Source organism: Poeciliopsis prolifica, unplaced genomic scaffold, assembly GCF_027474105.1.
Source record: "Poeciliopsis prolifica strain line A6 unplaced genomic scaffold, Auburn_PproV2 SCAFFOLD007, whole genome shotgun sequence".
In the NCBI taxonomy this organism is placed as follows: Eukaryota; Metazoa; Chordata; class Actinopteri; order Cyprinodontiformes; family Poeciliidae; genus Poeciliopsis; species Poeciliopsis prolifica.
Genome location: NW_026562382.1, coordinates 8,583,444 through 8,611,438, shown reverse-complemented (window position 1 = coordinate 8,611,438; position 27,995 = coordinate 8,583,444). Strand labels below are relative to the sequence as shown.

The 27,995-nt window shown below is 34.7% G+C and overlaps 1 protein-coding gene across 1 annotated transcript; it reads right to left on the bottom strand.

Moving 5' to 3' along the window:
* Positions 1-13,354: 13,354 nt before the first annotated feature.
* LOC129361439 (sporozoite surface protein 2-like) lies at positions 13,355-27,648 on the bottom strand. The gene is made up of 14 exons (XM_055032284.1): positions 27,372-27,648; positions 27,227-27,286; positions 26,117-26,425; positions 24,932-25,201; positions 24,602-24,703; positions 23,859-23,918; positions 23,361-23,468; positions 22,712-22,906; positions 21,000-21,191; positions 20,156-20,335; positions 19,315-19,494; positions 18,470-18,649; positions 16,859-17,050; positions 13,355-14,881 (listed from the first exon to the last, which is right to left on the bottom strand). The coding sequence occupies exons 2-14, from the start codon at positions 27,273-27,275 to the stop codon at positions 14,628-14,630; spliced, it is 2,271 nt and encodes a 756-aa protein (XP_054888259.1). The 5' UTR covers positions 27,276-27,286; positions 27,372-27,648; the 3' UTR covers positions 13,355-14,627.
* Between the last annotated feature and the right edge of the window lie 347 nt (positions 27,649-27,995).

Here is a 27,995-nt window from a genome sequence, read left to right as displayed (position 1 = left end):
ATCCCCTTCTTCTCCTCCTGTCGCATGCAGCCAGTGATTTATGGCTGGACAGTGGCCTGCAGAAGTATTGGATTAAACGAAATGTAGCGGGAGAACATCTGGAAAGTGTATTAGGTCCACATCACATTTTTCTGACACTTTGATAGTGATAACTGGAGCAGGGAAGCAGCATCTTTCTCATCGAACATGCACATGTGAAGTCGTGAAGTGTGGATCATACTTTAAGTAGCATGGGATTAATGGTCCTACTTAAAGCACCAGGTGAGCTAACAAGAGCCCCAAATGAGCCTCTTCAATGTGTCCCTAATGCCTCCCAGATGTGGAGAATTTCAGTTCTGTTGGCGTCCTTGGTTGAAACAAAAGGCAGCGCCTAATCTGAAAAATGAAAGAGCCTTGATAGGATAAAGTACCCATTCCAAAGCTGCGTGACATGGCCAGCGTAACACAAGTCATTTTAGTCAAGGATAATTGGGTAAAAAATAAATAAATAAATAAAGGACATCAGCAGGGAGTGCATGAGCACTGTACCTCTGCCTCTGCTCATCTCAGCCCTGTAACAAGAGCACAGGGAGGTGTGTTGAAACACAACCCCATCACTATTCATCCTAACCCCCTCGGTGCAACAATGACTAGTACGCGGTCTGCTTTTCATTTAAGGGAATTACCTTTGGGAGGCCAGCAGACGTCTCCTGAGCTGCTCCGTGTGTGTTCCTCTCATCCCTGTGGAGCTGTCTCATTAGCACGAGTTTGGTTTATCATACCCCCCCCCCTCTCCATCTCGTCCTGCTGAAACCTGCAGCCTGCTGCACGCAGACCAAAAAATAATGACTCGCGTGGAGTGACGAGTCCCCACGCGGAGTACCCAGCTTACTGCGACGCAGAGAGTCGGGCTCTCTAACAAGTTGACTGCAAAGCCGAAGCCACTTAAGACCCAGAGAGAGCGGCGGGACCAAGAAGTAGAACGGGGCTGATATGAGAAGTGAAAGGAGTAGCCTGGATAAGTCTAATTTATGACCTTCATGAGAGACTCTGTGACAGTGGGTCTAACTTACCTAATGAGGTTTTCGACATGATACAGAGCTTCTCATTGCATCTCTCTCTAAACCATGACGTGTTATCTTCCTGCAGATATTACTTCTTCCCTCTGTGAAGAACGTTTTACTGACTAATTATTTAATCACATGTCGGTTGGCTACTTCCTTTCGAGCCATTATGAGTTCAGGCGTCATCCCACCGGGGAGTGGCTCATATCATTTACATTTCATTAAAAGTGCGCTGCGAGACATCATTGATTTGTCTAGTAAACTGGGATTTTCCATGATGCAACCTTTTGAGTAGGAGGTGAGGGGGAGACCCATCAGAAGCTGTCAGGAGCCGTCAGAGGACAGGATCCAGACCTGTAGCCAGGAAAGCCCAGGCCAGCCAGCTGTCACCTCGCTGACACTGGCTGAGACCATCCATCTGGCTGAGAGGGGCCCACCGTGTGAGCAGAAAGGCATGCCAGATCCCCTTCTACACGCACTGGTAATGTGCACACGAACACAGGAGCAAGCATTTACATACGTGCAGGGACTTATATGTAGTCCTCTCCCAGGCATCTACACATGAATGACCTTGCACAATGCAACATACATGTACTGATTAATCTCCAGCACAATCTGCAGTGCTGCCAGTAGGAATCATTCCTTCACTGGCAGATCAGAGAAGCAGAAGTGACATGCTGCCATCGAGCTAAACAGACACAAATAAACAATTAGAACATTTGGCAGCAACGCTTGCTTTCACATACAGAAACATTCCGTCTCACAGAGTGAACCCTTGAATTAGAGGATTTTTTTACCCATAGATCCAAGCAGCATTGTAGAGAGCATAAAGAAGTCTTCTGCAAGCAAGAAAGGTTAAATGAATTTAGGATTTGTTTCACTTCAAGTGCCTTGAGTATTCTGTTAACTGTTAGATGTGTCCCTGGTCCAACACATCTGAATCAAATAGCTGAATTACCTCCTTGGTAACACAGTAGAGTTCTCCAGAGTCGTGGTAATGACTTTGTTATTTGACTCAGGTGTGTCGAAGGAGAGACACATCAAATGTAGGAGAACACCAGACGTGGAGCTCTGAATTTGAAGGTTCCTGCTGCTGCAGATCTTAAAATTTTTCTTGAAATTGTGCTCTACTGAAATTTGTAAAATGTCAAGTCTCAGATATTTTGCTGCCTTTTGTAGTTTCTTTTTTTTTTCTGGATCTCCTATTTAACTATCTCCATCTTTCCATTAATTTTAGCAAGCCTCCCTGTTCCGGCTTTCAGAGTATACCATCAGATTAATACTGCTACTCCTGTGTTTCACCGAGGGGGTAGTGTTTCCACTTCACAGTTATGTGCTACTTTGTGTTGTTCCATCACATAAAATCCAAATAAAATACACTGAAGTATTTTCTTGTAAAATGACAGAATAAAAAAAGTTCAAGGGGAATAAAAACTTCTGCACAGCTTTTATTTGGAGTGCAGTTGGATTTGGTTAGGTTAAACTTCTCCACACACTGATTAAGCATTAAAATCTTCAGCCTGGGTGCTTCTGGATAATAATGAGTGAATATAGCACACATTTGCATCACTGCAACAAAATTTGTAAAAATGCAACTCTCCCATTGCCTGAATGACTTAGTGATATAGTGGACTGCCAATGTTCACTAGGTCACAGCCATAAAAGCCCACAAACAGCTGGATACTAAAGACTTCTTAATAAAATGTCCATAATTGAGTTTTTTAAAGGATGAAGTACAAAATACCCTTATTATGAATTTATGCATAGTGGAAACTGTCTTGGCACTACCACAGAATCCAACATCCAAGGTCATCCTTATCTTCGTCCTTAGTGGTACAGCCAACTAGCACCAAGGTTCTCCTGAATTGGCTCTCTTCTGCTTTGCAAAAGAGAGCCAATACTATGTTAAGTAAGGTTGTGTTTTTTATTATTAAGCATATTTCATAATAAAATCTGCAAAAAGGCAAATTATTTGCAAATAATATGAGGTTATGCTTGACAGGAAAATTTGCTAATAGGTGAATATGTGAATAATGATCTGCAAATAGGCTGACGTCTACTGTACAGTAATCTAATTTTATCTCATACCATGTAACACAGATCGTCTATTGGCATTGATAAGGATTCACCAATATTTGAATGATCAATGCTTGGAGTGCCACAGACGCAAGATGAACAAACTCTTTGAAACCAGAAACTAGAAAAATTAAAGACTTCTATAAAATTCATATTTCTAAAGATTTGCTTAATATGGAGTGGAACTACTCTGCTCTGAATGGGCTCAGTTTTGAACAGATAGAAAAAAAAAAGTTTGGAGCAGAGACCAGAGTTTATGGGATCCTGGGAGCGGATCCAGAGCAGATTTCTGACTTCTGCTTGAACTACCCCTAACACTTTTTTATTACCGTTTACACAGGCATCACTTTTAAATGATCTGTTTACGAAGAAGTCTATGGTTATTTACTCTAAAGAACACATCGGTCTGTGCCTTTTTTGCAAAATGTTTCATTTTAAAGTGAAACCGAACATTTTTAGCATTTTGGAGAACAGAAATAGGAAAAGTGAAAAGTAAAAAATAAAATAAAATAAAAATACGGATGTTACAAGAGCTTGTGATACAAAATTTTGCAATTTAATATTTATTGGAAATTAACTAACCACCTGCAGTTCAAAGCCTGAATTAGCATTGAAAAAGACCTGCATCACTTTTAAATTATTCAAGAGACAGCTGATGTAAATCCTTTATTGTCTTTCTTTTTGGTTCAAAGAAAGCATCTGATTTAGATTTCTCATTCATAGTGACCAATCTCAAGTGAACTTTTTATGTCCAAGATTCACAGATTCTTTCAAACAATATTTAGGATTGAATAAACATGGCAATATTTTTGAAGGACTGTGCCAATTCACAGCTTCAGAGAAAGGCTATTCGACTTTCATTAAACGAAATGAGATTTCATGGAATCATTGTTAGAGCCAGTTTTGAGAACACAAATATATTTTACACAATATATATTTTTTCAATTATTATTTTTTATTTAATTGTATTTGCTTTACAAGCTCTTTATGAAAAACTTTATTAAAGTTGGCCTAAAAGTCCTAAAATTTCATTTTTGAACCATCTATCTCATCAGCTGAAAGCATTACTACAAGTCTAAAAATATAACTTTATTCTTTGATTTTAAATTGTTTGAACTACAATAAAATTATAAGAGTTGACTGGTTTATACTCTGCCCTAATTTGCTTGACGTATTCCATATTACAACATCTGTTTTAAATGGAACAAATAATGAACCACAGACAGAACATGTTTGTCACTGTAAATAATCATAGAATGAAATGTGCTTTTAAATAGGTTCCATAATGAGGCATTAACCCAAACGTCCTATTTCTCTCAACCAAGATTGTTTAGAAAGCTTAACTCATTACTCGTGACCTCTTTGCATGTTCCCATTTTACAAAATCCAAACTATTCCTTCACAGCTACATCATAGTTTAGGGGGATAGTTTAAAAGAAGCTGCCAGCGGAAAACATTCTCACCCCTTCAGTTTGTCTACATTTTGTTAAAACTGATTTTTGAATAGTTTTCTTTTTTTTTTAAAGTCATCCAAAAATTACATGTCACAACAAAGTGATATTGATCTGCACATCATGTTTCGAGACAAACGTCTGACCCACTTGTAGGAAACTGTCAAAAGACAAATATTAAGGTTTGAAAAGTATGTTTACAGTACAATGCTTTGACCTGCTTCTGATTTTGCCAAAAAGCAACTTAGATGTTGTCAAACCAGGAAAAACTAAATCACTGGTCTGTTGAAAGCAAAATACATATTTTTTTGCTCCAACTCCAAATGTCATGTCCAGAGAAACTCGTCGCCTGACTGACACCACTCCACTGTGAAGCATGGTAATGGCAGCATCATGCGGTGAGATTTTTCTGTAACAGAAACTATATATAGATATTTTTCTAGCAAACGTTTTTCTAGATTCGTGGTAGGATGAGATTTCATTTTGTGTAACAATGACCCAAAGCATACACCCAAATAGTAAAGTCTGTGTATATCCTTGAACTAAATATGTCAGTGCACAGTAGCTGTCCATTCAACCTGACTGAGCTCTGGAGGATCTTTATGGAAAAAATGGTTGTAGAGAAATATATCAATAACCTTCATAATCCATTTTTGAGGCACTTAGTGCCGTTTTATAGCACAATATAGTAACTCTCTTGCTTGTAATAAAAATCCTGTATCAAATTTAAAATGAAAATAGATGACATAACAGTGCCACCTATCTCTTTAAGAAGCATCAAGCTTTAAGTAGATGACTTTTTAATACAAAAGATTGTCAGACCAAACATATATTTAATGCAGACTTCTCTTCTGGTTAACAGATAAACAAAACATACTTTTTTCTAACTCTTTTATCTATCTTGCTGAAATATTTGGTTGTTTGTGATGGATACACCTGAACCGGCTTTGTGATGGAGACAGGGACTATATGACACTATCATTTCTATGTGGAGAAATGTATTAAAACAAGCAAACAAAATAATAATAATAATAATAATAATATAAAAATATCACACATTTTTAAGTCTCCAAACCTATGTCTCAGGGACACCATGAAACATGAGATTTGTCCATCATTACCAGAAGTCAATATATTGTTTCATCTTTTTTTCAGCAGAAGCAGAGATGCATCACTGCTGGGAAGCAGTATGTTTTTCTGGTGAAGTCATTAGGATTTCTTATCTCGCTTCTCAGACGATAGGCAGCAGGGAGCCACGGGAAATGTTACTGACAGCTCAGGGCAGACCCAAGAAGACAGACAGAGGACCAGAGTGGGAGATCAATGATAATGTCATCTGATGACATTGCTGAGAGAGCTGTTCCCCTCCGGTGGTCCCACCATCGACCCGCTCTCACTCGAAGACGGTGAATTTTGTTTGGCTTTAATCTTCCCATCAGACAACACAAAGCGAGCGATGTGCTGCGAGTGTTTTCCATTTTGGGCCCCCAGGAGAATTGTGTCAGGTTGCGCAAGTGCACAAGTGCAGATACGTCAGCGTGGCACATTGACAGGCAGCTTGTTTGAATAAAGACCCGACAAAAAAAGCTTGAGGCTGCGCAACTTGACTGCTGAGAATAGCTTTTTACAGAAACACATGACAACTGAAAACAAAAACAAAGTTATTCCCTCCGCTGGCTTGTGGAAACTGTCAGTGGTGCTGAAAGCATGCATTTCTAACTGCTAAAGCTTTATCATTCCTTCTTGGTTACAGAGCTGTTTAAAAATGTGTTTTCTTGAAGAAGTCAGAATGTTCAACATCTTGGGTGGGGCTTATCTTTGACAAATGGACTCATATGGTTCTGGTTTCCAGACAAAAGAGTATGTGAGCAGATAATGATGAGTTGCACTCATTACATGGGTACTGTGTGTAAATCATCGTGCAAAGCGAGGGTTTCACATTTTTTTCATGTTCAATTATGTTTTTATTCTTGGAAAGAATTTGATCAATATATTAAACTAAAATGCTTAAAATAATAAGGATGTTTTATGGTTTCCCATATTTACATTAGTAAATAGACATTTTATGGAACATATTTCAGATCACTGTTACAAATCTTCATTCAAAATTTGACAGCATAAAAAAAAAAGTCAATTTATTGACCTGTTTCATATGAACAAATGAAATCACAATTTTTAAAGATGTTACATTTGACTTATTTTGCTGAATTTATTTTTTTTTAAGAATGATACAGTCTGGCATTAATTAACAAAAAACACATTAAAAAGCTTGAAGTCCTTATTATGGGTGGAAAGTTCAAAGTAGACACATTAATATTAATCAATATTCTCAGAAAATTTATTTGACTGCTCCTGTCTGCTCTATTCTGTGGCAGTGCCACCTGTATCTGTGTCAGCATATATATCGTCTCTATGGAGTTACTATCCTCAGTTATTATGTCCAAAAACTAATTTTCCAAAATCACATTATATATTCCACATAATTAAATACATAAAAAAGGTGATGCTGTAATCTTACAACTATGCATGTGAAGCCATATGTATAGAGGTGACAAAAAAGACAAGGAACAGTATGACAGAGATACAGGTACCTACACCTACCTGGCTAGTGAAAATATGCTCCCAAGAAGTATTTATTGTAGTTCATAGAGTGAGAAGAAGCAAAAGTCAAAATTTGTGAACAAGCCTTAAGAAATTGGTTTGGGTTTAAATATAAAGTAAGTCAACTTAAACAATCATTGCAGCATTCCAGAACTTAATGTCCCGGCTGAAGAAAGTCAGACATGACTGTGGATGATTGAAAGAAAGTGACATTTAGTTATGAATCACAAGTCTGCTCTAGGCGACAAGATCATGCAGGAACATTTGCTTGGTTAAGCTCCAGTGAAAAATGTAACCATGAGCATAGAAAACACAACAACAACGACAAAAAAAAACAACAACCATAGAACATGTTATGATATTGCCTCATTCCAGTAATTTAAATTAGTTTGACAATGATAAGTTATTTTTCCAGCCCGCCAAAGCTTGATATACTCTACCAACATTGATGCCAGCAGTAAGTCTGAACCTCAAAACTATAAATTAATTTTTCAAACTTTGAGGGACAAAGTGCCATCTTTTCTGTTTTAAGCAGACAAGGTAAGTTTATCTGTAACGTGACGTTCATTCTATGAATAAAAAAAAGAGTTTTACAGACTAGAAATACACACACAAAAAAAAACTGCAAAACTTGCAAACTTTTTTTGTCTAAACAGGAATAATCAATCAATAATAGAACAAAGTAGATACACTATGACACAAAATGTCATTTTAAAAAAATTACACAAATATGTACCTTTTTCAAAAAGTAAAAATTTTGTGTTGAGAGACCCAGGAGGTTTATCAAAAGCTGTTAATCTAAATCACTAAAAATAAAATGAATGCCTTAATTCTGGCAATATAGTCTGATATTGGCATATATTATAAATTCCTGTAAAATTTTAGATAAAAGTCCATGATGGACTTAGGTTTCTTCCATGATTTGCAATAATAAATCTGCCAGTGCCACCTGTCAAACAAGTCAATGTTATCACTCGAAACATCCTAAAATTGACTTTTTTAATCTATTACCTTTTAATCCTTTACCTTTGCAATTTTGGGATAAAAATATATAACGTTTATTTTCAGCGTACAGTCACTATTATGCAACAGACTGCTAAGACTGGTCTAGATAGAAGGATGCCATCATAGTGCATTGCAGCAAGTGTTTGTTGCAGTTTGTTGCATATTGAGCCTCACATATAGCTGCAGACCAGTTAGAGCTGACCCCGGATATTAATTTGGTACGTTTCATTAACCTAAGCAATGCTGCAGCTTAGCATTCCCTGGTAGCTGAAAAAGAGTTCAGCACTGGTTTGAGAATTACAAAACTCTAAGTTGTTGATTTGGCCTCCAAATTGTTGGGATCTCAAACTGCTATTAGACAAGTGGTCATAATGTTATGCTTGGTCACAGTAAATAACCATGTTGTCAAACTAATGTTTTCTTCCCCAGAAGCCTTGCCCATTTTTAACACCAGATCTTTTAATGCTCAACTGTGTGAGCACACTGTACAGAGATAAATATCATCATGTCTGCTTCTTGGCCCTCGCCACAGAGATGAAAGGTGTCTCCAAACCAAATACTCAAGACAAACCTCGAAGGCAAACAAATAATTATTTCAGATGTTCCTCCTGACTATAAAGAAAATAATATTTACTCATTGACTACAGTATTGATGTTTCAGCAGGAAACAATTGTGAAGACAGATGACAGAAAAATATGTGTCCCAGTTCTTGCCAGGCCACACGCAGATCCCCTCTAATTAGCTTTAGGCTGTCACAATGTGAAGGAATGCACTGTAAGAGTCACGCAAACATGGCTGCCACCGTGCACACCTTCACTTAGCCTGGAGGTCTAACAACCTGTTTACACTGTGGTCACCCAATATGAGCCTGGCAGCAGTGGTGTGTTTCATGAGTGGCATTTCAGTCACTTACTGCACAGCAGACAAGAGCCTAAAACGACTGCATCTAACTACGATAACAGTGAATCTGAGCAATTTGACCTTCCATGCCTGAATCATAATAGTCTTGATAAGTTTTGTTTTCATTTACCTTCATTCATGATTTACTTTAAACTTGTTCACTTTCCACTCTAAATATATATATATATTTTTACAAAGACGTCATTATGATATGTTGTGCAAAAACCATGAAATATTGTTGCTAAACTATCATAGCCACATATTTGAGAAATTTCTATGATGTAGTGCAATGAAAAAATGTTACCCCGTTTTGGATCTTCATGCTTTAAGACATAAATATTGTCAACGGCAAACAAAAAGGAGAAATAGAAACTGAACTCAGAAAAATAATTAGATGCTGTATCTAAAAAATGTAAGTGTAAATTTTTTAGATACAAAAAAAAAAATAGAATTTTTTAATTTTAATTGAGCAAAGAAGTTTCCTAGACTAAAACTTCTTTGTTTTAGTCTTTGATATCTTGCTGCCTTTTGTCTTCGGTGTCTTTAGCTCCTTTATGATTTTACAGCATCCCGAGCTCCCATCAGCGTCTCCCTTGAGGGCTGATGTTTCAGAAGCGTTCCTCCTCCAAATTAACCCACATTTAAACTCTGAGAATTATGTATTTGATTCAAGTGTGTTTAAGAGGTGGTGCAGCTAAAACATGGCGCACGTCGAGCCTCGAAAAGTAGAATTCCCCACATGTCACTCCTCCTTTTTCTGAGTGATATAAATAGCATTGTCAGTGGCACCGTCTTCATTGTACCTCAATATAAGTTGCAGACAGGGTGTTGTAGTTTTAACTGTAAAGTTGCTGTCCCACTGTTTCCAATCAACACAAAACTGTAAATTACAGTCCTACAGCCAAAAACAGCAGAAAAAAGTAACTAATGTAGAAGTATTAACAGGAATTGTTCTTTCAGGCACAAAGATGCACAATGTCACTTTTAATGGACAGACGATGCTTGGCAATTTTCTCCAAACATTAAATCAACACCTACAACACCAATCCTCCATTGTTACGTGATGCTACCATTATTATCATTATTATCACCGTTTGGCCATTAAGTGGCTTGTATGATGTGACACATTAATGTTAAAGTGTCAAACACTCACACATGGAGTTTTTGAATTGCTGTCCACTGCAGTCTCCACTTTGTGTGAAATTCACTTAATGTCCTGACCCAAATTCATGGCAACTATAATTATTCTTGACAACTGAGATCATACAAATAACTCACTTCTCGAGCCTACACTCATTTTATCTGTCCCATTTGGAGCACTTATTAGCGATTGTTTCCACTGTGTTGGCTACTCCTGTGGCTGTAATAATCCTTCTGCCTTGGGCATGCTTGAATTTTACATCATGACCAAATGTTTGCAGAAAAATAAATGCATAGAGTCAGGAAAGGGAAAAGCAGTCATAAAAATCATCACCCAAAAGGGAGACCTTTAATAAACTGTAATAATAAACAATCTTGGGTACTCGTCCTTAGAAGTAAAATCCAAATACAAATCAAGCTTTTTAATAGAGATGGGAAATAAAGGGTTATTATTTCCATTAAAATGTCTTAAAAATATTTAACAGCACAACCACATCATTATGTTGGTGCCCAGCTTGTATTGTCACAGCGGAGAATGGCCCAGGAATAGCCAAGAACGTTTACTGAGCGGATATTAATTGATTTGTCCTGACCTACCCAGACCTGGCCTCCCCGGGCTCGGCTTCCTCAGTAAAGCCATGCCAAAGCTCTGTCCTAACTCTGCATAAAAATAAATGAGAAGCCGTGGGGCTGTAGTCTCTAAAGCCAGGGGATATTGTTCGATTTCACGTCAGCCCTCCAGGAGGCAATTTAAACAACCCAGCATGCTAATAAGCCCCCGTATAAAAGGCACTTCTGGAGGGGAGCCCATTCTTCTTTTAGCACTCTTTTTTTTCTATTGCAACAAGGACAAAAGGGCATAAACAATCTAAAGAAGTGCAATCTTGACCCAGTCTTAAATAGCTCCGTCCTGTGTAATGGTTTGTGTATCACAGATCATTGTTTGCACTTAAAAACTAACTAAAAAGGTTTTTTGATCAATAGAACTGCAGCACTGCTCCTAGACTGGGGATCTGAGAAGACAGAGCCTCACAAATAACTCCATACTCCAATAAAGCCTCTGTATTGGTTGTGGCCACAGAAATACGATATTGTTCATTCTGTTCGTGTGTCTTGAACCCACAGGGCAGGTGGTAGCAGATCACAGACTTCTCAGAGACTCAGAGGCTAAACTAATCATGCACGACTCGCTCACACGGCCCAACTACTGCCCTCTCAAATCTACACCAGCTTGTCATGTACTGATATCACACAGCAGTCCGGTTGACTGACCTGTTATGTTTTTTTTTCCGTGTGGTAGCGCTGTTCTATAGGGCCTGAACCTTTGTTTAATTGTGCAGCTCTTTCGCAATAATTAACTGTGGAGATGTGATAAAATTGTCTGACTTGAAGACACGCAGTCTTTCATTAAGGCACAGGACATCTCAAAATGATATCCAGGGTTCCACACATTGCCCTCATAATGCAGTTATACAACACTCCATCAACACACAGCCTTTGACTCAAGGCAGTATCTCATATCTCAAGGTTCCATTTGAAAAATGTTCTGCAATAAATTCATCAAATGGGACATTTCAGCACTGCATTGTAAATGTTTTTCAATCAAAATGCTTTCACAGACGCTATCTAGCAACCATTAATGGAGTAATTAAAAGAGAATTTCTAATGTCCAAATTGATAGAAGGAAAAAAATAGCCATTATCAAGACTGACTGTTAAACACTGCCCCCTACTGACGTCCGAATATTACCACATTTCAATATCCTGGTGGCAGGCTTGAAATTTTAAGCTGTCAAGCAGATTGTTTTGATGTTTTTCTTATTTTGGTCATGCTATTTTATTTTACACAATATATGTTGTCCATCTTTAAAATCCACTGTATTCCTGTTTAAAAGAACATCCAAGTGAACATGTGTGTCATAATAAATCAGAGTATCAGTTTGAAAATTAAATCTGAAAAGTCACTTCACATTACACATGGATGTATTTAAGGAATGTATTCATGCCAGTCTGTGCAGGAATAATTCAAATGAACTGTACAGTGAATGGATAATTCTCAGCCATGTTTGAAAAATGTTTATATTTTATTAGATTTGAATTGTGACTTGTCTAATTAAATCTGTATTTTAAAGCCATAATCGTCCTAATTTATTAAGTCTGTGGAATAGATGTATATAATAAACTAGTTGTACCTGTGGAATTGAACAAAAAAAAATCATTTAATTTTTAATCATATTTTAACTTATGGAGATTCACCTTTATAGAGGTTAAAATATGGCCACCTTCCAGCAAATCCTGGGTTGCCTTTGAGACATCTTTTTTGAAGCAAATGGAAGAAGAAACATCACTTTGCATTCACATAAGCATGAAGTTCTTATGATCATAAAGGCAAATTATGGAAATGGTTTGCTGTGACAGGTGCAAAGCATAAAAATGTTTAAGCAGATTAGAATTAATTGATGCTAAAGTAAGTTTTCATTAGTGAAAAGTGCTTTATATGATATTTAAAAGTAATGTTTCAAATTGCTATTACTATACTACAGACTTAAGATTGTGTGCTTTTACAAATCAAAATTAGATTTGCCTCTAGATTTGCAACAAAAGTACTTTTCTAATAGTCACAGAAAACTGAAGGAATAGAGGTACCAGTAAAGTTAATAAACACTCCCATAATTTCATTCAGAGATAAAAAAAATAATAATAATAATAATAATAATAATAATATAAATATACAAAAAAACCCTCAGAAGTTCTTAGAATTATTATTAAATTTATTGTTATGAACAAAACAAAAAAATTGATAAAATTAGGTGGTGCAAACACTGTCTTGTTGCTATAAAAATGTATCTATTTATATACATAAATCAAATTACTTTATGTCAAGCAGAGTGTTTTGATAATGTTTTATCCATTATGGATAAGTGACATGAACATACTCACCTATGGGTGAGATATTTAGTCAGCAAATCAACAAAGTTGAAGAGCAGCAAATCAGCAGACCTATCCAGATGTTCATACTAAATGTAAGATGTTGTGCCTAATTGTTGATTAGTATTATAAATACACCACTGTATAATGTATTATAAAGCTTGTAGTTTTTTTGAACGTCTGAAAAACAAATTAAACTATATACAGCTGTAAGCATTGTAATTCTATATTTAGATATAAAGTTCAGAGTATACATTGTAATTATCAGTGAAAAGAACACCAGGATTTTTAAATGTACAAAGATGTAAGCATTTTCTAACATGTGTGTGTAGAACTACAAGAAGTATAGCATTTACAAGCATACATTTAATATTATCATGTGTACAATTGATAACTTTAAATTAGTTATTGTTAAACATTAAAATTCTACCCCTGAACATGCTTTAGTGGAAATTTTTTACAAGACAAGGTGCCGCTCAAGTTATTGGGAAAATAAGTGAAAATAAAACTGGAAAAGAATGTAAAGAGCTGGACATTGAGGCAGAAGTTCATCTTCCAACAGAATAAAGATCCTTAACATAGAGCTATAGATGCACTGAAATGGTTTAGATCAAATACTCATGTGTTACAGTGGAATCAACCTAAATGTCAAGAAGACTTAAGTAGGTATCTTCATAAATGCCGTACTCTCCATTGAAACTGACTGAAGTTGAGGTTTGGAAAAACAGAATGAGAAACATTTTAGTGTATTTTTTAGTGCACAAAGCAAAAGATGCTTCCATAAAACTATATCCTCAGGCAGATGAAGTTATATGCACCTTGCACATTAAAGTTTTCATTTTCGAAAAAAAAAAATACTTTGTATTTTTTTTCCTTAGGCATTTTGTCTTGATCTATCACTAAGCAATTCTCAAAACATACTGTGTAGCTTATGGTTGATACTTGTCACTGCAAGTCCATGTTCAGAAAAAGATGTAGCACTAATCTTTCTTTAGCTTACTGTAGAACTCCTCAACTTAATCTCAGAATGAAACCCCTTGTTACTTTTTTATCTTGGTCTTTGTTCCTTTCTATCTGTCTTCTTTATTCATTGGTTTCTCTTGGAATTGTGCCCATTTGTCATGTTGCCTGACAGGCAGCAGATAATGTGGAGCTCCAACAGTTTGCCCATCTGTATTCTCACTGAAGCTCTTATTTTATATTTTTGTCTGCGTAGGTTAATCTTCGTCTTCAGCAGACTATAGTGCTATGTTTGATTTCGTTCTTTTGTTCTTCCTCTGAGACTATATTTTCTAGATCAGGCTCGTCTCAAAAGTCTTTGCATTGCTGTTTGGTGTCTATTTCTTGGCTTTGAGTCTGTTCTGTGAGAAAGGGGAGACGGATAATGACCAAAATAAATGTTGGTCATTTATTTTGCAGGGTCTCCATTTCAGATTCTGGTTCAGAGAGAGCAGGCTTTTGCTCCTCCACTGTTGTTTCTGAATCAGTCATTTTGGGAGTGGAAGCTCCCAAAATGCTCCTCGTCTTCTGATTTTTCTACGGATGATGAAGAAGATTTTCCACTACTTGTCATTGCACACTCATCTGAGTTGATGTCTTGTTTATGTTCAGCCTTTGGTGAACTCTCTGGAGAGTTTTGGCTCAAAGGAGAATTCTCCTTGGCAACAGGCGGTGGCTGAACATCATTTTCAGGGGTTGATTTTGCAAACTCATTCTCCTCTTTCTTGCTTCCTGAATCTGAAACAGACAGCAACAGTTGTGCTAGAATCCATCTGCTAAGAATTTGCAAATATGTTGAATATTTTATTGTAAGTAACACAAAAAAAAAAAAAAAAAAATCCCTGCATGGGCTTTTTAGGACTGGGCAAAGTAAAATAAAATAAAATAACTTCCAAACAAAGCAATGGAGTACATTAAAGGTAATCAAATTGAGTCCTTCTTCCAAGCTGTGACATGCTTGTGTAAATACAATTTAACCTGTCAAAACTGATGAACGTTAGTCATTCCTGTAGATGGAAAAGTCATTCACAATAAGTGTTTTCTTTTCTGGATCAGAAAATACCAGATCATGAATAAACAATAACAAAACCGCTGATGCTGAACCTATTGTGTTGGGTTCCATATTCTGAATATAGAAGATGTCATTTAATCTGGAAGCTTTGGAGATGAGGACATCATAAAAATAATAATGTTGCTTTGGGTTTATACTTTATGATAATCTTTATGTATTCCACTTGAAAAAATAATGACAGTTTTGTTCATTGAAATGCAGAAACAGGCAAGAAAACCTTCAAAGAAACCATATAAAAGAAAAATATGTACAAATGATATGCAAAAAAAATACAAAAGAAAAGAGATTAACTGGGAAAAATGGTGACAGAGGAAGTAACATAGTTACTAAAAATATTAGTAAATGAAAATAATATCATTATTAAACACATGACACCTTGTTATACATCTTTCTTTTTGAAAAATATCCAACATCCCTTTTGAAGAAGTAAAAAATTTCCAAGAAAATATTGTGGAATATCAAGTACTATATGCCTCACTTTTGATGCACTCCTCTTGCAAAATGTTCATCAGTGGTATAATAAATGGTAGATCAATTATATAAAATTTAAAGTGCCCTGCTGGATTATATTTATGAACATCACTTTTCCCTTATGTCACCCTCTTGTTTTATTTGTCTTTCCATAATAAAAGCTAAACGAACCATCTGGGATTTTTTTTGTTTTGATGAACCATGAGTGCCCCCAAGTGGTCGAATAGTTATTAGACAACTATAAGATATCAAGTAATGGCTGAAGTTTCACTTTTGGTTTCAGCCATTGAATGTCTGAGGTCAGCAAAGCATCTGACCAGTGTAGTGTCAAATAAGGGATGCTAATACTACATTGTTCTTTCAATATTTGAGCCACCTGAGGGTATATTTGCCTGTTGCATCACATATTTCAATACCATTAAACATACGAATGTGTAAAATAAGAGGACAAGAGTGTTACTAACAATTGTTGTAAAACTACAGTAAATATATTTTTAAATTACTTTTTCCTGATGTCCCTGCCTTGTTTTTGTATTTATTTATTTCCATACTAAAAGCTAAACCATCAGGGATTTTTTCAATGCTCCATGAGTGCCCCCAAGTGGTCAAGCAATTATTAGATAAAACAATCAGATAGTAAGGGACTGCTTAAGTTTAATTTTTGTTTTAAAATTATATTGCAGCTCTAAAGTGAGTTAAAATCACCTACATAGTGCAGTGTGAGATGAAGGGATTTTACTATCAGGCATTACTGCAAAATTTGAGGTATGTTATTCTCCTGTTGCATTATGTCTTACAAAACCATTAAAACAAAGTGTTTTAGTCACAATTGTTATAAAACCGATTTCATAATAAATTAAAAGGAGTGTTGATGAGCAAACAGAGGTATGAGACAGACATTTCCATTAACATAATGTTATCAAAACCAGACCGAATGTTTCCTTTGAGGTTCAGGAAAAGTCAGGAACGAAAAAACCAAAATTACAAACAAAATGGCATAAAATAAACAGAATATAAGGAAGTTCACCAGGCATTGGTATTAGGATAAGAAGTATTGTTTGAGTTATTTTGTATGTTCAATATAATTTTTAAACAAACACAATAAATTGTTGCTCTAAAAAGGAGTTTTAATAGTGTTGTCTTTAAAGAATTGTTAGCTTATTTGTACTCACTCTGATCATTTGACATCTCATTTGGATTTCCAGAATCAGCAGGATCATCTAAAACTTGCTGCTTGATAACGTCCGGATTTGTATTTTCAGCTGCTTTTTGTGACGCAGAGAAATTCGGATCAAGGTTGGGTTTTTTAGCCACCGGCGGTGGATGTGAAGCTTTATTGTCCTCATCTTTATTTTTCTCTGGACCTGCAACAAAAAAAAGGAAAAGTTACATAAAATGTTCATAGGAACAAATAACTTTTTTTCTGTACAGATTTCTATTTTAATTATCAGATTTTCTAAATTTAATGCTTTAAATTTCATTTGGCACTTCTCAGATGCTCCATGTCATTTAGAATTGCAGAGGTAGGTGAAAAGTAGCTGTAAAAAGTTTAATTTCTAAGGAAAGCAGATTTTAAGGTGAGAGCTTGTGTGTACCTTATTGTTATTTGGCACACTACTTAAAGCATTTTCCTTAAGAGTCTAGATGACTGCCCACTGTTTCCAATCCTTCTAGAAGTTTATCTTTACAGAAACACAAATCAACATTAAAAAAATTCTAAAATATTTTTATTCCATTTTTTTTTATTACATTTCCTTTCACAAGCTTCTTCTTTTTTTATGCCATTGTACAACTAATTCTTTTGTCTTATTGAAAATCCAGGCCAGTAAGTTACTGACAGATACCTTTAGATGTAGCTTCAGTATTTCCACATAATTGTCATAATGTTTGTTCCTTGGCAATATCAAGGGATCAAAAAGAAAAGTATATAAGCCCCAGTTCTTACTTTTCAGATGTTCTCAAACTCAAGTTAAAAGTGAATGCAAGTATGATAGTCAATACATAATAAAACTGAGTGGAAAAGTGAGCAGTAAACATTATTGTTACTTGCAGAGGCAATTAGCTTAAGAGCTATTTGTTTTATTTACCTCCTAATCTAAATAAATTTTTTCCATTACTCTTTCCTGATGTCCCTGCCTTGTTTTGTATTTATTTATTTATTTCCATACTAAAAGCTAAACCATCAGGGATTTTTTCAATGCTCCATGAGTGGTCAAGAAATTATTAGATAAAACAATCAGATAGTAAGGGACTGCTTAAGTTTCATTTCTGTTTTAAAATTATATTGCAGCTCTACAGTGAGTTAAAATCACCTAGATAGTGCAGTGTGAGATGAAGGGATTTTACTATCAGGCATTACTGCAAAATTTCAGGTATATTATTCTCCTGTTGCATTATGTCTTACAAAACCATTAAAACAAAGTGTTTTAGTCACAATTGTTATAAAACCGATTTCATAATAAATTAAAAGGAATGTTGATGAGCAAACAGAGGTATGAGACAGACATTTTCATTAACATAATGTTACCAAAACCAGACCAAATGTTTTCTTTGAGGTTCAGGAAAAGTCAGGAACGAAAAAAACTAAAATTACAAACAAAATGGCATAAAATAAACATAATATAAGAAGTTCACCAGATATTGGTATTAGGATAAGAAATATTGTTTGAGTTACTTTGTATGTTCAAAATATTTTTTTTTTGAAAAAATACAATAAATTATTGTTCTAAAAAGGAGTTTTAATAGTGTTGTCTTTAAAGAATTGTTAGCTTATTTGTACTCACTCTGATCATTTGACATCTCATTTGGATTTCCAGAATCAGCAGGATCATCTAAAACTTGCTGCTTGATAACGTCCGGATTTGTATTTTCAGCTGCTTTTTGTGACGCAGAGAAATTGGGTTTTTTAGCCACCGGCGGTGGATGTGAAGCTTTATTGTCCTCATCTTTATTTTTCTCTGGACCTGCAACAAAAAAAAGGAAAAGTTACATAAAATGTTCATAGGAACAAATAACTTTTTTTTCTGTACAGATTTCTATTTTGATTATCAGATTTTTTTTTAATTTAATACTTTAAATTTCATTTGGCACTTCTCAGATGCTCCATGTCATTTAGAATTGCAGAGGTAGGTGAAAAGTAGCTGTAAAAATTTTGATTTCTAAGGAAAGCAGATTTTAAGAAAAGATCATGTTTCATTTCTGTTTTAAAATTATATTGCAGCTCTAAAGTGAGTTAAAATCACCTAGATAGTGCAGTGTGAGATGAAGGGATTTTACTATCAGGCATTACTGCAAAATTTCAGGTATATTATTCTCCTGTTGCATTATGTCTTACAAAATCATAAGACAGACATTTTCATTAACATAATGTTATCAAAACCAGACCAAATGTTTTCATTGAGGTTCAAGAAAAGTCAGGAACGAAAAAACCAAAATTACAAACATAATGGCATAACATAAACAGAATATAAGGAAGTTCACCAGATATTGGAATTAGGATAAGAAATACTGTTTGAGTTACTTTGTATGTTCAATATATAAAAAAAAATAAAAATACAATAAATTGTTGCTCTAAAAAGGAGTTTTAATAGTGTTGTCTTTAAAGAATTGTTAGCTTATTTGTACTCACTCTGATCATTTGACATCTCATTTGGATTTCCAGAATCAGCAGGATCATCTAAAACTTGCTGCTTGATAACGTCCGGATTTGTATTTTCAGCAGCTTTTTGTGACGCAGAGAAATTGGGTTTTTTAGCCACCGGCGGTGGATGTGAAGCTTTATTGTCCTCATCTTTATTTTTCTCTGGACCTGCAACAAAAAAAAGGAAAAGTTACATAAAATGTTCATAGGAACAAATAACTTTTTTTCTGTACAGATTTCTATTTTGATTATCAGATTTTTTTTAATTTAATACTTTAAATTTCATTTGGCACTTCTCAGATGCTCCATGTCATTTAGAATTGCAGAGGTAGGTGAAAAGCAGCTGTAAAAATTTTGATTTCTAAGGAAAGCAGATTTTAAGAAAAGATCATGTTTCATTTCTGTTTTAAAATTATATTGCAGCTCTAAAGTGAGTTAAATCACCTAGATAGTGCAGTGTGAGATGAAGGGATTTTACTATCAGGCATTACTGCAAAATTTCAGGTATATTATTCTCCTGTTGCATTATGTCTTACAAAATCATAAGACAGACATTTTCATTAACATAATGTTATCAAAACCAGACCAAATGTTTTCATTGAGGTTCAAGAAAAGTCAGGAACGAAAAACCAAAATTACAAACATAATGGCATAACATAAACAGAATATAAGGAAGTTCACCAGATATTGGAATTAGGATAAGAAATACTGTTTGAGTTACTTTGTATGTTCAATATATATAAAAAAATAAAAATACAATAAATTGTTGTTCTAAAAAGGAGTTTTAATAGTGTTGTCTTTAAAGAATTGTTAGCTTATTTGTACTCACTCTGATCATTTGACATCTCATTTGGATTTCCAGAATCAGCAGGATCATCTAAAACTTGCTGCTTGATAACGTCCGGATTTGTATTTTCAGCTGCTTTTTGTGACGCAGAGAAATTGGGTTTTTTAGCCACCGGCGGTGGATGTGAAGCTTTATTGTCCTCATCTTTATTTTTCTCTGGACCTGCAACAAAAAAAAGGAAAAGTTACATAAAATGTTCATAGGAACAAATAACTTTTTTTTCTGTACAGATTTCTATTTTGATTATCAGATTTTTTTTAATTTAATACTTTAAATTTCATTTGGCACTTCTCAGATGCTCCATGTCATTTAGAATTGCAGAGGTAGGTGAAAAGCAGCTGTAAAAATTTTGATTTCTAAGGAAAGCAGATTTTAAGAAAAGATCATGTTTCATTTCTGTTTTAAAATTATATTGCAGCTCTAAAGTGAGTTAAAATCACCTAGATAGTGCAGTGTGAGATGAAGGTATTTTACTATCAGGCATTACTGCAAAATTTCAGGTATATTATTCTCCTGTTGCATTATGTCTTACAAAATCATAAGACAGACATTTTCATTAACATAATGTTATCAAAACCAGACCAAATGTTTTCATTGAGGTTCAAGAAAAGTCAGGAACGAAAAAACCAAAATTACAAACATAATGGCATAACATAAACAGAATATAAGGAAGTTCACCAGATATTGGAATTAGGATAAGAAATACTGTTTGAGTTACTTTGTATGTTCAATATATATAAAAAAATAAAAATACAATAAATTGTTGTTCTAAAAAGGAGTTTTAATAGTGTTGTCTTTAAAAATTTTTTAGCTTATTTGTACTCACTCTGATCATTTGACATCTCATTTGGATTTCCAGAATCAGCAGGATCATCTAAAACTTGCTGCTTGATAACGTCCGGATTTGTATTTTCAGCTGCTTTTTGTGATGCAGAGAAATTCGGATCAAGGTTGGGTTTTTTAGCCACCGGAGGTGGATGTGAAGCTTTATTGTCCTCATCTTTATTTTTCTCTGGACCTGCAACAAAAAAAAGGAAAAGTTACATAAAATGTTCATAGGAACAACTAACGTTTTTTCTGTACAGATTTCTATTTTGATTATCAGATTTTTTTAATTTATTACTTTAAATTTCATTTGGCACTTCTCAGATGCTCCATGTCAATTAGAATTGCAGAGGTAGGTGAAAAGTAGCTGTAAAAAGTTTAATTTCTAAGGAAAGCAGAGAAAGCACATAAACATTGCCATTACTTGCAGAGGCAAGTTGAGATTTGCCTTAAAATGCATGTGGCTGTTGTCTGACTGGGTAAAATAACTATGCCATCAAGGAGCATAGTTTGGTGAAGATACTTACATGAAAACATGTACAACTGATTGGATTAAATGAAACTCCATTGTTGTAATCAAACTGGTCAAACGTGAAGTTTCAGGTGCTTGTCTTTTTGCTTTTTTACTTGATAGAACATGCCTGTCAGAGATTCACTAGCGCAAATGGGTGTGACAAAAAATCTATTGTCACATCAATAAAGTATTATTTGGAGCAAGCACAAAACAGTGACTGCTTGGTTTGGGAAAAATATCTCTATAGTGATGTGGAAAACTGTTTTCCCCTTCCTGATTTCCTATGTTTTTGCATATTTGCCACACTTAGGTGTTTCAGAACATCAAACCAATTTAAATATTAGTCAAGGACAAAACAAGCAAACACAAAATATAAATTTTAAATGAAGGTTCATAAGGAAAGAAAAAGCCTTCATGGCCCTGTGTGAAAAACTGACTGCTCTCCTCCAATGGCAGACTTTGGAGGGGAGCCATTTTGGGTCCCAAGGCAAATCTTTGTAGAGATTCTTTCCTCGCCCACGTCTGCTGTCATTTACCAGGAGGCCCAAAGGGTGAAAGACCCTGAAGGGCTGTCACAATGTCTTAGGGCAGGGTGCCAGCAGCTGTGGTAAGATTTATTTTACACAAGCATTTTTTTTTTTGTTTTTTTTTTTTTTTTTTGTGTGTGTGAAAAAAATAAGATCACAAAAGCAATCATTCATACAGGATGAGAGTGTCCAAAAAACATATTGCAGTAAGCATAGCACCAGTTCAATAGATTTTTAATCCAGTAGAAGTAAAGAGTAACCATTCAAGAAATTACTTGAAAATTTTCAAATAATGAAATGTGGCGAATATACGAGATAGGTAATTGGGGAAGGAGCAAATGCTTTTTTTAATGCCACTGTAATTTGTCTTGACTTTAATTGTTTTTCAGCAACCTGGGTGTCCATGCATACTTCATAGGAGTCAGAGTTGGGAGGTGTTGGTGAGGGGGTACAGCTCTTTTGTTCAAATGGTGTGAGTCACTTTAAAAAAATACTTTAGAAAATAGCACAAAATACTTCTACAATGCTACAATGCATCTTATGGTGAAACGAGAAAGTAGCAAATGTCAGCTCTATGTGTAGTGTTTTTTGTGTCTAAAAATACTTTTAAACATGTTCATGGCAGGTAGTAGCAGTGGGAAAAAAGCCAATTTTTAGTCCATATATACTCACTACTTTCAGGTGACAAAGTTATTAGCCCAGGATTCATAGGCTCAGAATCTGAATGGTGTTCCTCTAAGACTTCTTCCTCCTCAACCTTTCTGGGCTCAGATTCATTAGCTTTTCCAATCTCCTCAAAGAAGCTGCACACTTCTTTAACCGACGGAGAGGTTAAACAACTGTCTTGGACTTTGTTCTTCTCTGAATCTAAACCACAAAATAATAATAATGATTTTAAAAAAGCACAGTTTAATATTGAATCCACGTGTAGTGAGATAAATTCAAACCAAAAGAATAAAACGCATTCAGTTAGTCTAAAAAACTAACTGAATGTTATCTCCTAAAATATAAGTAGGAGATAAGAAACAAAGTTCAGCTATTTACTGAATAACATTTGAAAATAAAACACCTTGCTTCATTAAAATTTAGGAATTTGCATGTTTTTTTTTTACATTTTCAGTTCCCAGTGATATCTGATACAACATATTAAACTTTAATTTGTAACTTAAGAAAGTGATTGTTTTCGCTTCATGCATATTTGCCATTGTTTATCCAGAAACATATTTCCTCTACCATTGCAAGTTCATTGCTTTAATTTACTTTAAACATTTATGCTTCACTTTCTTTAATCAAGTACTATAAGTCTTTCGGTGGAGTTTACCCTTTTGGAAAGAATCATTTCTTTGGTTTAGGTGTCCAAGATTATGATGAGAAGGTATTGTAGGTGCTCTGTTCAGAAGAACCTCGGTTTCCTCACTTCCAGGTGTCACTATTGAAAAACATGAAAAGACATAATAAAAGTAGCTGGAAATCAAAAATTATCACAATGACACGGTCACTGTTAACACATAATTTACATGAAGATCATACTAAGAAATGCTTAATATAGAGAAAAATCTCATCTGTTACTGCAAACCTGCTTCTTTGTTTCGTAGCAGACCACCATAGAAAAATTACTATGACCTGCTTAAAAAAATGTTGCATGCAAAATGTGTCAATTGTATTATCAGTTCAATGATTGTTATATCATATCTAGATGGCAATTAAAAGGCAAAAGAAATAAAACATTTCTGTCATTTACACCAATAAATTATTGCAAAAACTTAACTTTTTTTTGTTTGACTTTTTTATCTCTGGTCCAGACAAAGTAGTGACATACCTTTTGAAAATTCAGAATTTGACTGAGTTTCCACAACAGACTTCCGACGATTTGAGCGTACTATAATAAAAAAAAAGGTATCATGATTACGTTTCAGAGAACTGTCTATCAATCTACTTTTTCAAATCTTTGAAAAAATACCCACATTAAAGACAGAATCAACATTTTTATCTGCATATATTTCTAATGAGGGTACAGACAAGAAATCTACAACATATATTAGTAACAATCAGATACATTTATACATATGAGTAAATCTAAACAAAGGAGTAATTCACACAATTCACGTCTAGCATTTTGCAATACCTAGCATTGTAAAATGCTAAGTGTTGAAAACATTCATTAAAATGTATTAAATTCTTGATAAAAGTAGCTTGGTGGGTGGTTATAGCTGCTATATATGTGGAGAAATCAATTGAATGTATAGCTTAGGTTGGATTTTGACTTATGAATCCAGCGAATGACCTAAACATTTTAAAGTTCAGGGAGACTCTATTATGCACTATGATAATCTATTATTTCCATATTTTTTTCAATTGGATTCATATGGGTTTATTATCAGGGCCATTCCAGCTTTTTTATTTATTTTTTCCTCAAACCAATTGAGTTTCGTTGGCTGTGTGTTTTGAATCAATGCTTTGGAATCTCTATGGCTTATTTTGTTCATGATTTCAATTATTTAATTTTATACCACTTTTATTACTCTTAACCTTATTAGTGAACCAATTTATTTGTAACAGTACCTTTTTTAAGATAAAGGACCATCAGGAGGATAATCAGGAGTAGAACAACAAAAACAACACCAACAACAACACCAGCAATTAGTCCGGCTTGAGCCTTTGTCTCTGTAAAGAAAAAAACAAAGTTTAGTTATTTAAAAAAATAACTAAACTCAGATGAAATGAAAAATCTGGTCTGAAATTAGAATAAAATTGATTATAAGCATTGATCATACATCTTTTATCTGCTTTTGTTCAGCAGTTGTCTCTGTGTTAACACATAACCATTGAAATAAATAGCCTCTAAGATATGTTTCTTTACTAAAGAACAAAAGTGTAAAACAAATATCTTACCAGGGTAGCAGTCCTTAGCAATGAACACTGCTGAATCTTGAGTGAGTGGGTTGTTTACAGTACAGTTGTACTGACGATCATCAAATTCACCTCCAAGGGAAATTTTCAGCATGTCTCCAAGATCAATCTTTCCATTTGTGCTCCACTGAAACTTCAGTGAGGACTTATCAGAATGAGATGGTAAAGAGCAGAGCAGAGTTGCACTCCCTGCTGACTCAGCGGTGCTTGCATCGTTTATTTCACAGGTTATTTTAGGCTTGGTGACTCTGTCTGAAATAATCCATAAAAGCAAACAATTTACATTAATTGTTTCATTCATACTGATTCATTGACATCAACACAAAATGTTACATACTAAGAGTTTGCCACAAAAGAACTAGATTTGAATTATTTAATAAAAAATAAAAATTTAATTATTTTTAACATTAATGTTAAAACAAATTGATTTCAACTGCGTAATGCCCAGATAAATCAAGGATCTAATACAGTGAAACAATCTCCCTGAGTTTTATGATCTCAGTCGCAAAGATCTATATCAGTTTTTTGATAAAAAAGAGAGCAAAGGTCCATCTAAGACAAATATATCATTAACACATTACACATTTAAACAGTCATTAGGAGTTGTGAACTACTAGAGAAATCTATTTTTTTTTTTTTTGTTTTTTAAAGTAAATCGAAGGAATCAAATATGAAACCAAGGCAGCCAATAAAGTGTAACCCAACTTGAAGTTTGAGAGAGAAACTGAAACAACACTGTCAGAGAGTTACACACCACTGACTGATGAAACCAAATAGGGATCTGACTTACAGAAAAAATAAGTTGCAGAATTTGCCTTTGATAGATAGTTATTTAGCAAAATGTGCATTAATGTAAGACTTCAATGAAGTATTATGAAGTAACAATGTGCAAAGTAGGATCATTTGCCCAAAGACTTTGATACAATATGGATTATATTTTACAGGAACTGGACAAACCATTCCATGGACTACAAGTTAAAGGCTCTTCTGCACTGGCTTGACTGACCATCTCTATTCCCTCCTGGAACTACATTTTTAAAAATGTGTTACCCATGCTGTGATTAAACTCTAACCTATTCATAACAATAATGCAAACTATGCATAAAATAAACACTGAAAACTAGCTGACGGCTTCTCATCAGCAAGTTACAAACAAAAAAAACTTACCAATGACTGTAAGTTGATATCTTTTGGTCATAATATTGTGGTTAAATAATATTTCCAGGACATATTCTCCACTGTCTTCATATCTGAGGTTGCTGATGGACAGATCTGCAGAACGCCAGTTAAGAGTGACCCGGCCTTCAAATGACCCATAGGATTGTTCTTGACTGCTATCAAAATGCACCACTTTGTGTCCTATGTGTCCTCGTATATGCTTCCACAGAATGTCAGCAGGGGATCCTTTAATGTCGCTGAAGCCAGTGAAGTCGACTTTCTTCCCAACCAGTACATATTTTTCATTTTGTCCAGAAACTAAAAAGATAATTTAAGTGAGAGTAGACACTTAAAAAGATCAGTACACTATAGAAAACAATGTAGCAAAGTATTTCAAGCCTTCCACTGAGAATTTGTTTATTCAAATATTGGGAAGAAAAAAAAAAAATGAAGTCCCTAGATATTAAATTCTTTCAAAATGCATGTGGCCCATACAGTGGAAAAACACAAGATATTACCAACTATTTTTAGTCTAGTTAATTTGTATTATTATTACTATTATTATTATTATTATTATTATTATATTATTATTATTATTATTATTATTTTGACCTAGAAATCAAATAAACAGCCAATGAAACTAGTACTTTTTAAAAATCAACATCAATGAATTATTTGTTAAAAACAAGTAATGGCTGACCCGTGTGGGAGGTCCCATGGTAAACAAAAGTCTGTTTGCAGAGTAACAAAACATAATAGTCTTTGGTTGGAATTGCTAAGCTCTGAATGAACAGAACAATCTCCACCCAGAGAATGCTACACAAAGATCAAAACATGATAAGGACGATTCAGAAAGTTATTAGACATCAGAAACATAAAAACCTAAATTAAGAGCATCTTAGCACCTTAATAAAAGCTAATAAAGTCTCTGTAAGAGACCTAAGTTAGACGTGCAGTCAGAATATGTACAGATCAGGTGTGGAAGAAGCAAATCCCAGGCAGATTGTTGTCCTTGTGATTTTAAGGAAGCAGGGCGGTGCTGTTTTCCCATTATGTAGTACAATGTGTGTTTACAGAAATGTTCAAAGTAGTTTGAAAAGTATTTATAATTAAACTTACCCAGATAGCAAGTGAGAGAGAAACAGGCGATGAAACACCAACGACTCATTTCTGGAATCGCTGTCAAATTGCAGGTGTTAGTTTAATGTTTAATTCGAAACCACAATTTACTTTCACTTCGCAAACAGGTGAGCGACCTTCCAACCTTCCAAAAGGTTACCGAAGCCGGTTGGGTTCAAACAGCAAAAACGTCCAGCATTTTACATCCAACCAGTGTGGACAGGATTGGAAATAATCTTAAAATCAAAAATAAGATAAAATACAAGGAACGACACGAAACAACTTGTAAACGTCCGGGTTTCGGTTATTTCACCTGCGTTACACCTGAATTTCCGGTGTAGCCTACTTTGCACCGGAAATGAGTAAATATTACTTCAACTGTGTTTCAGTAGCTTTAAGAAAATAGACACTTGTTCAGATTAGAAAATATTAATACCTTAGATGATTAAAAATGGAAAACATAAATTAAAAAAAAGAAAGAAAAAGATAAACGTTTACTTTGACGTTGTCCGTAAACCGGAATTAATTATGTGTGCGTTTTCCAGCTTGGCGTGTCCTTGTTGGGAAGCTGAATGTGTGAGGAAAGATAAGACTCACAGCAAAAGCTACTGACATTCCTTTTGTAGGACTAGCTAGATTGGTTCGCTTGCGAAAAATTTAATTATTTTCTTTTTTAAAAGCACGCTGAGTATATACTGTTAATTCGGTGTTGCCTCCGCCTCAGTTTATAGTCCAAAATCAGTCATGTTTTACAGCAACAGTTTTTTGG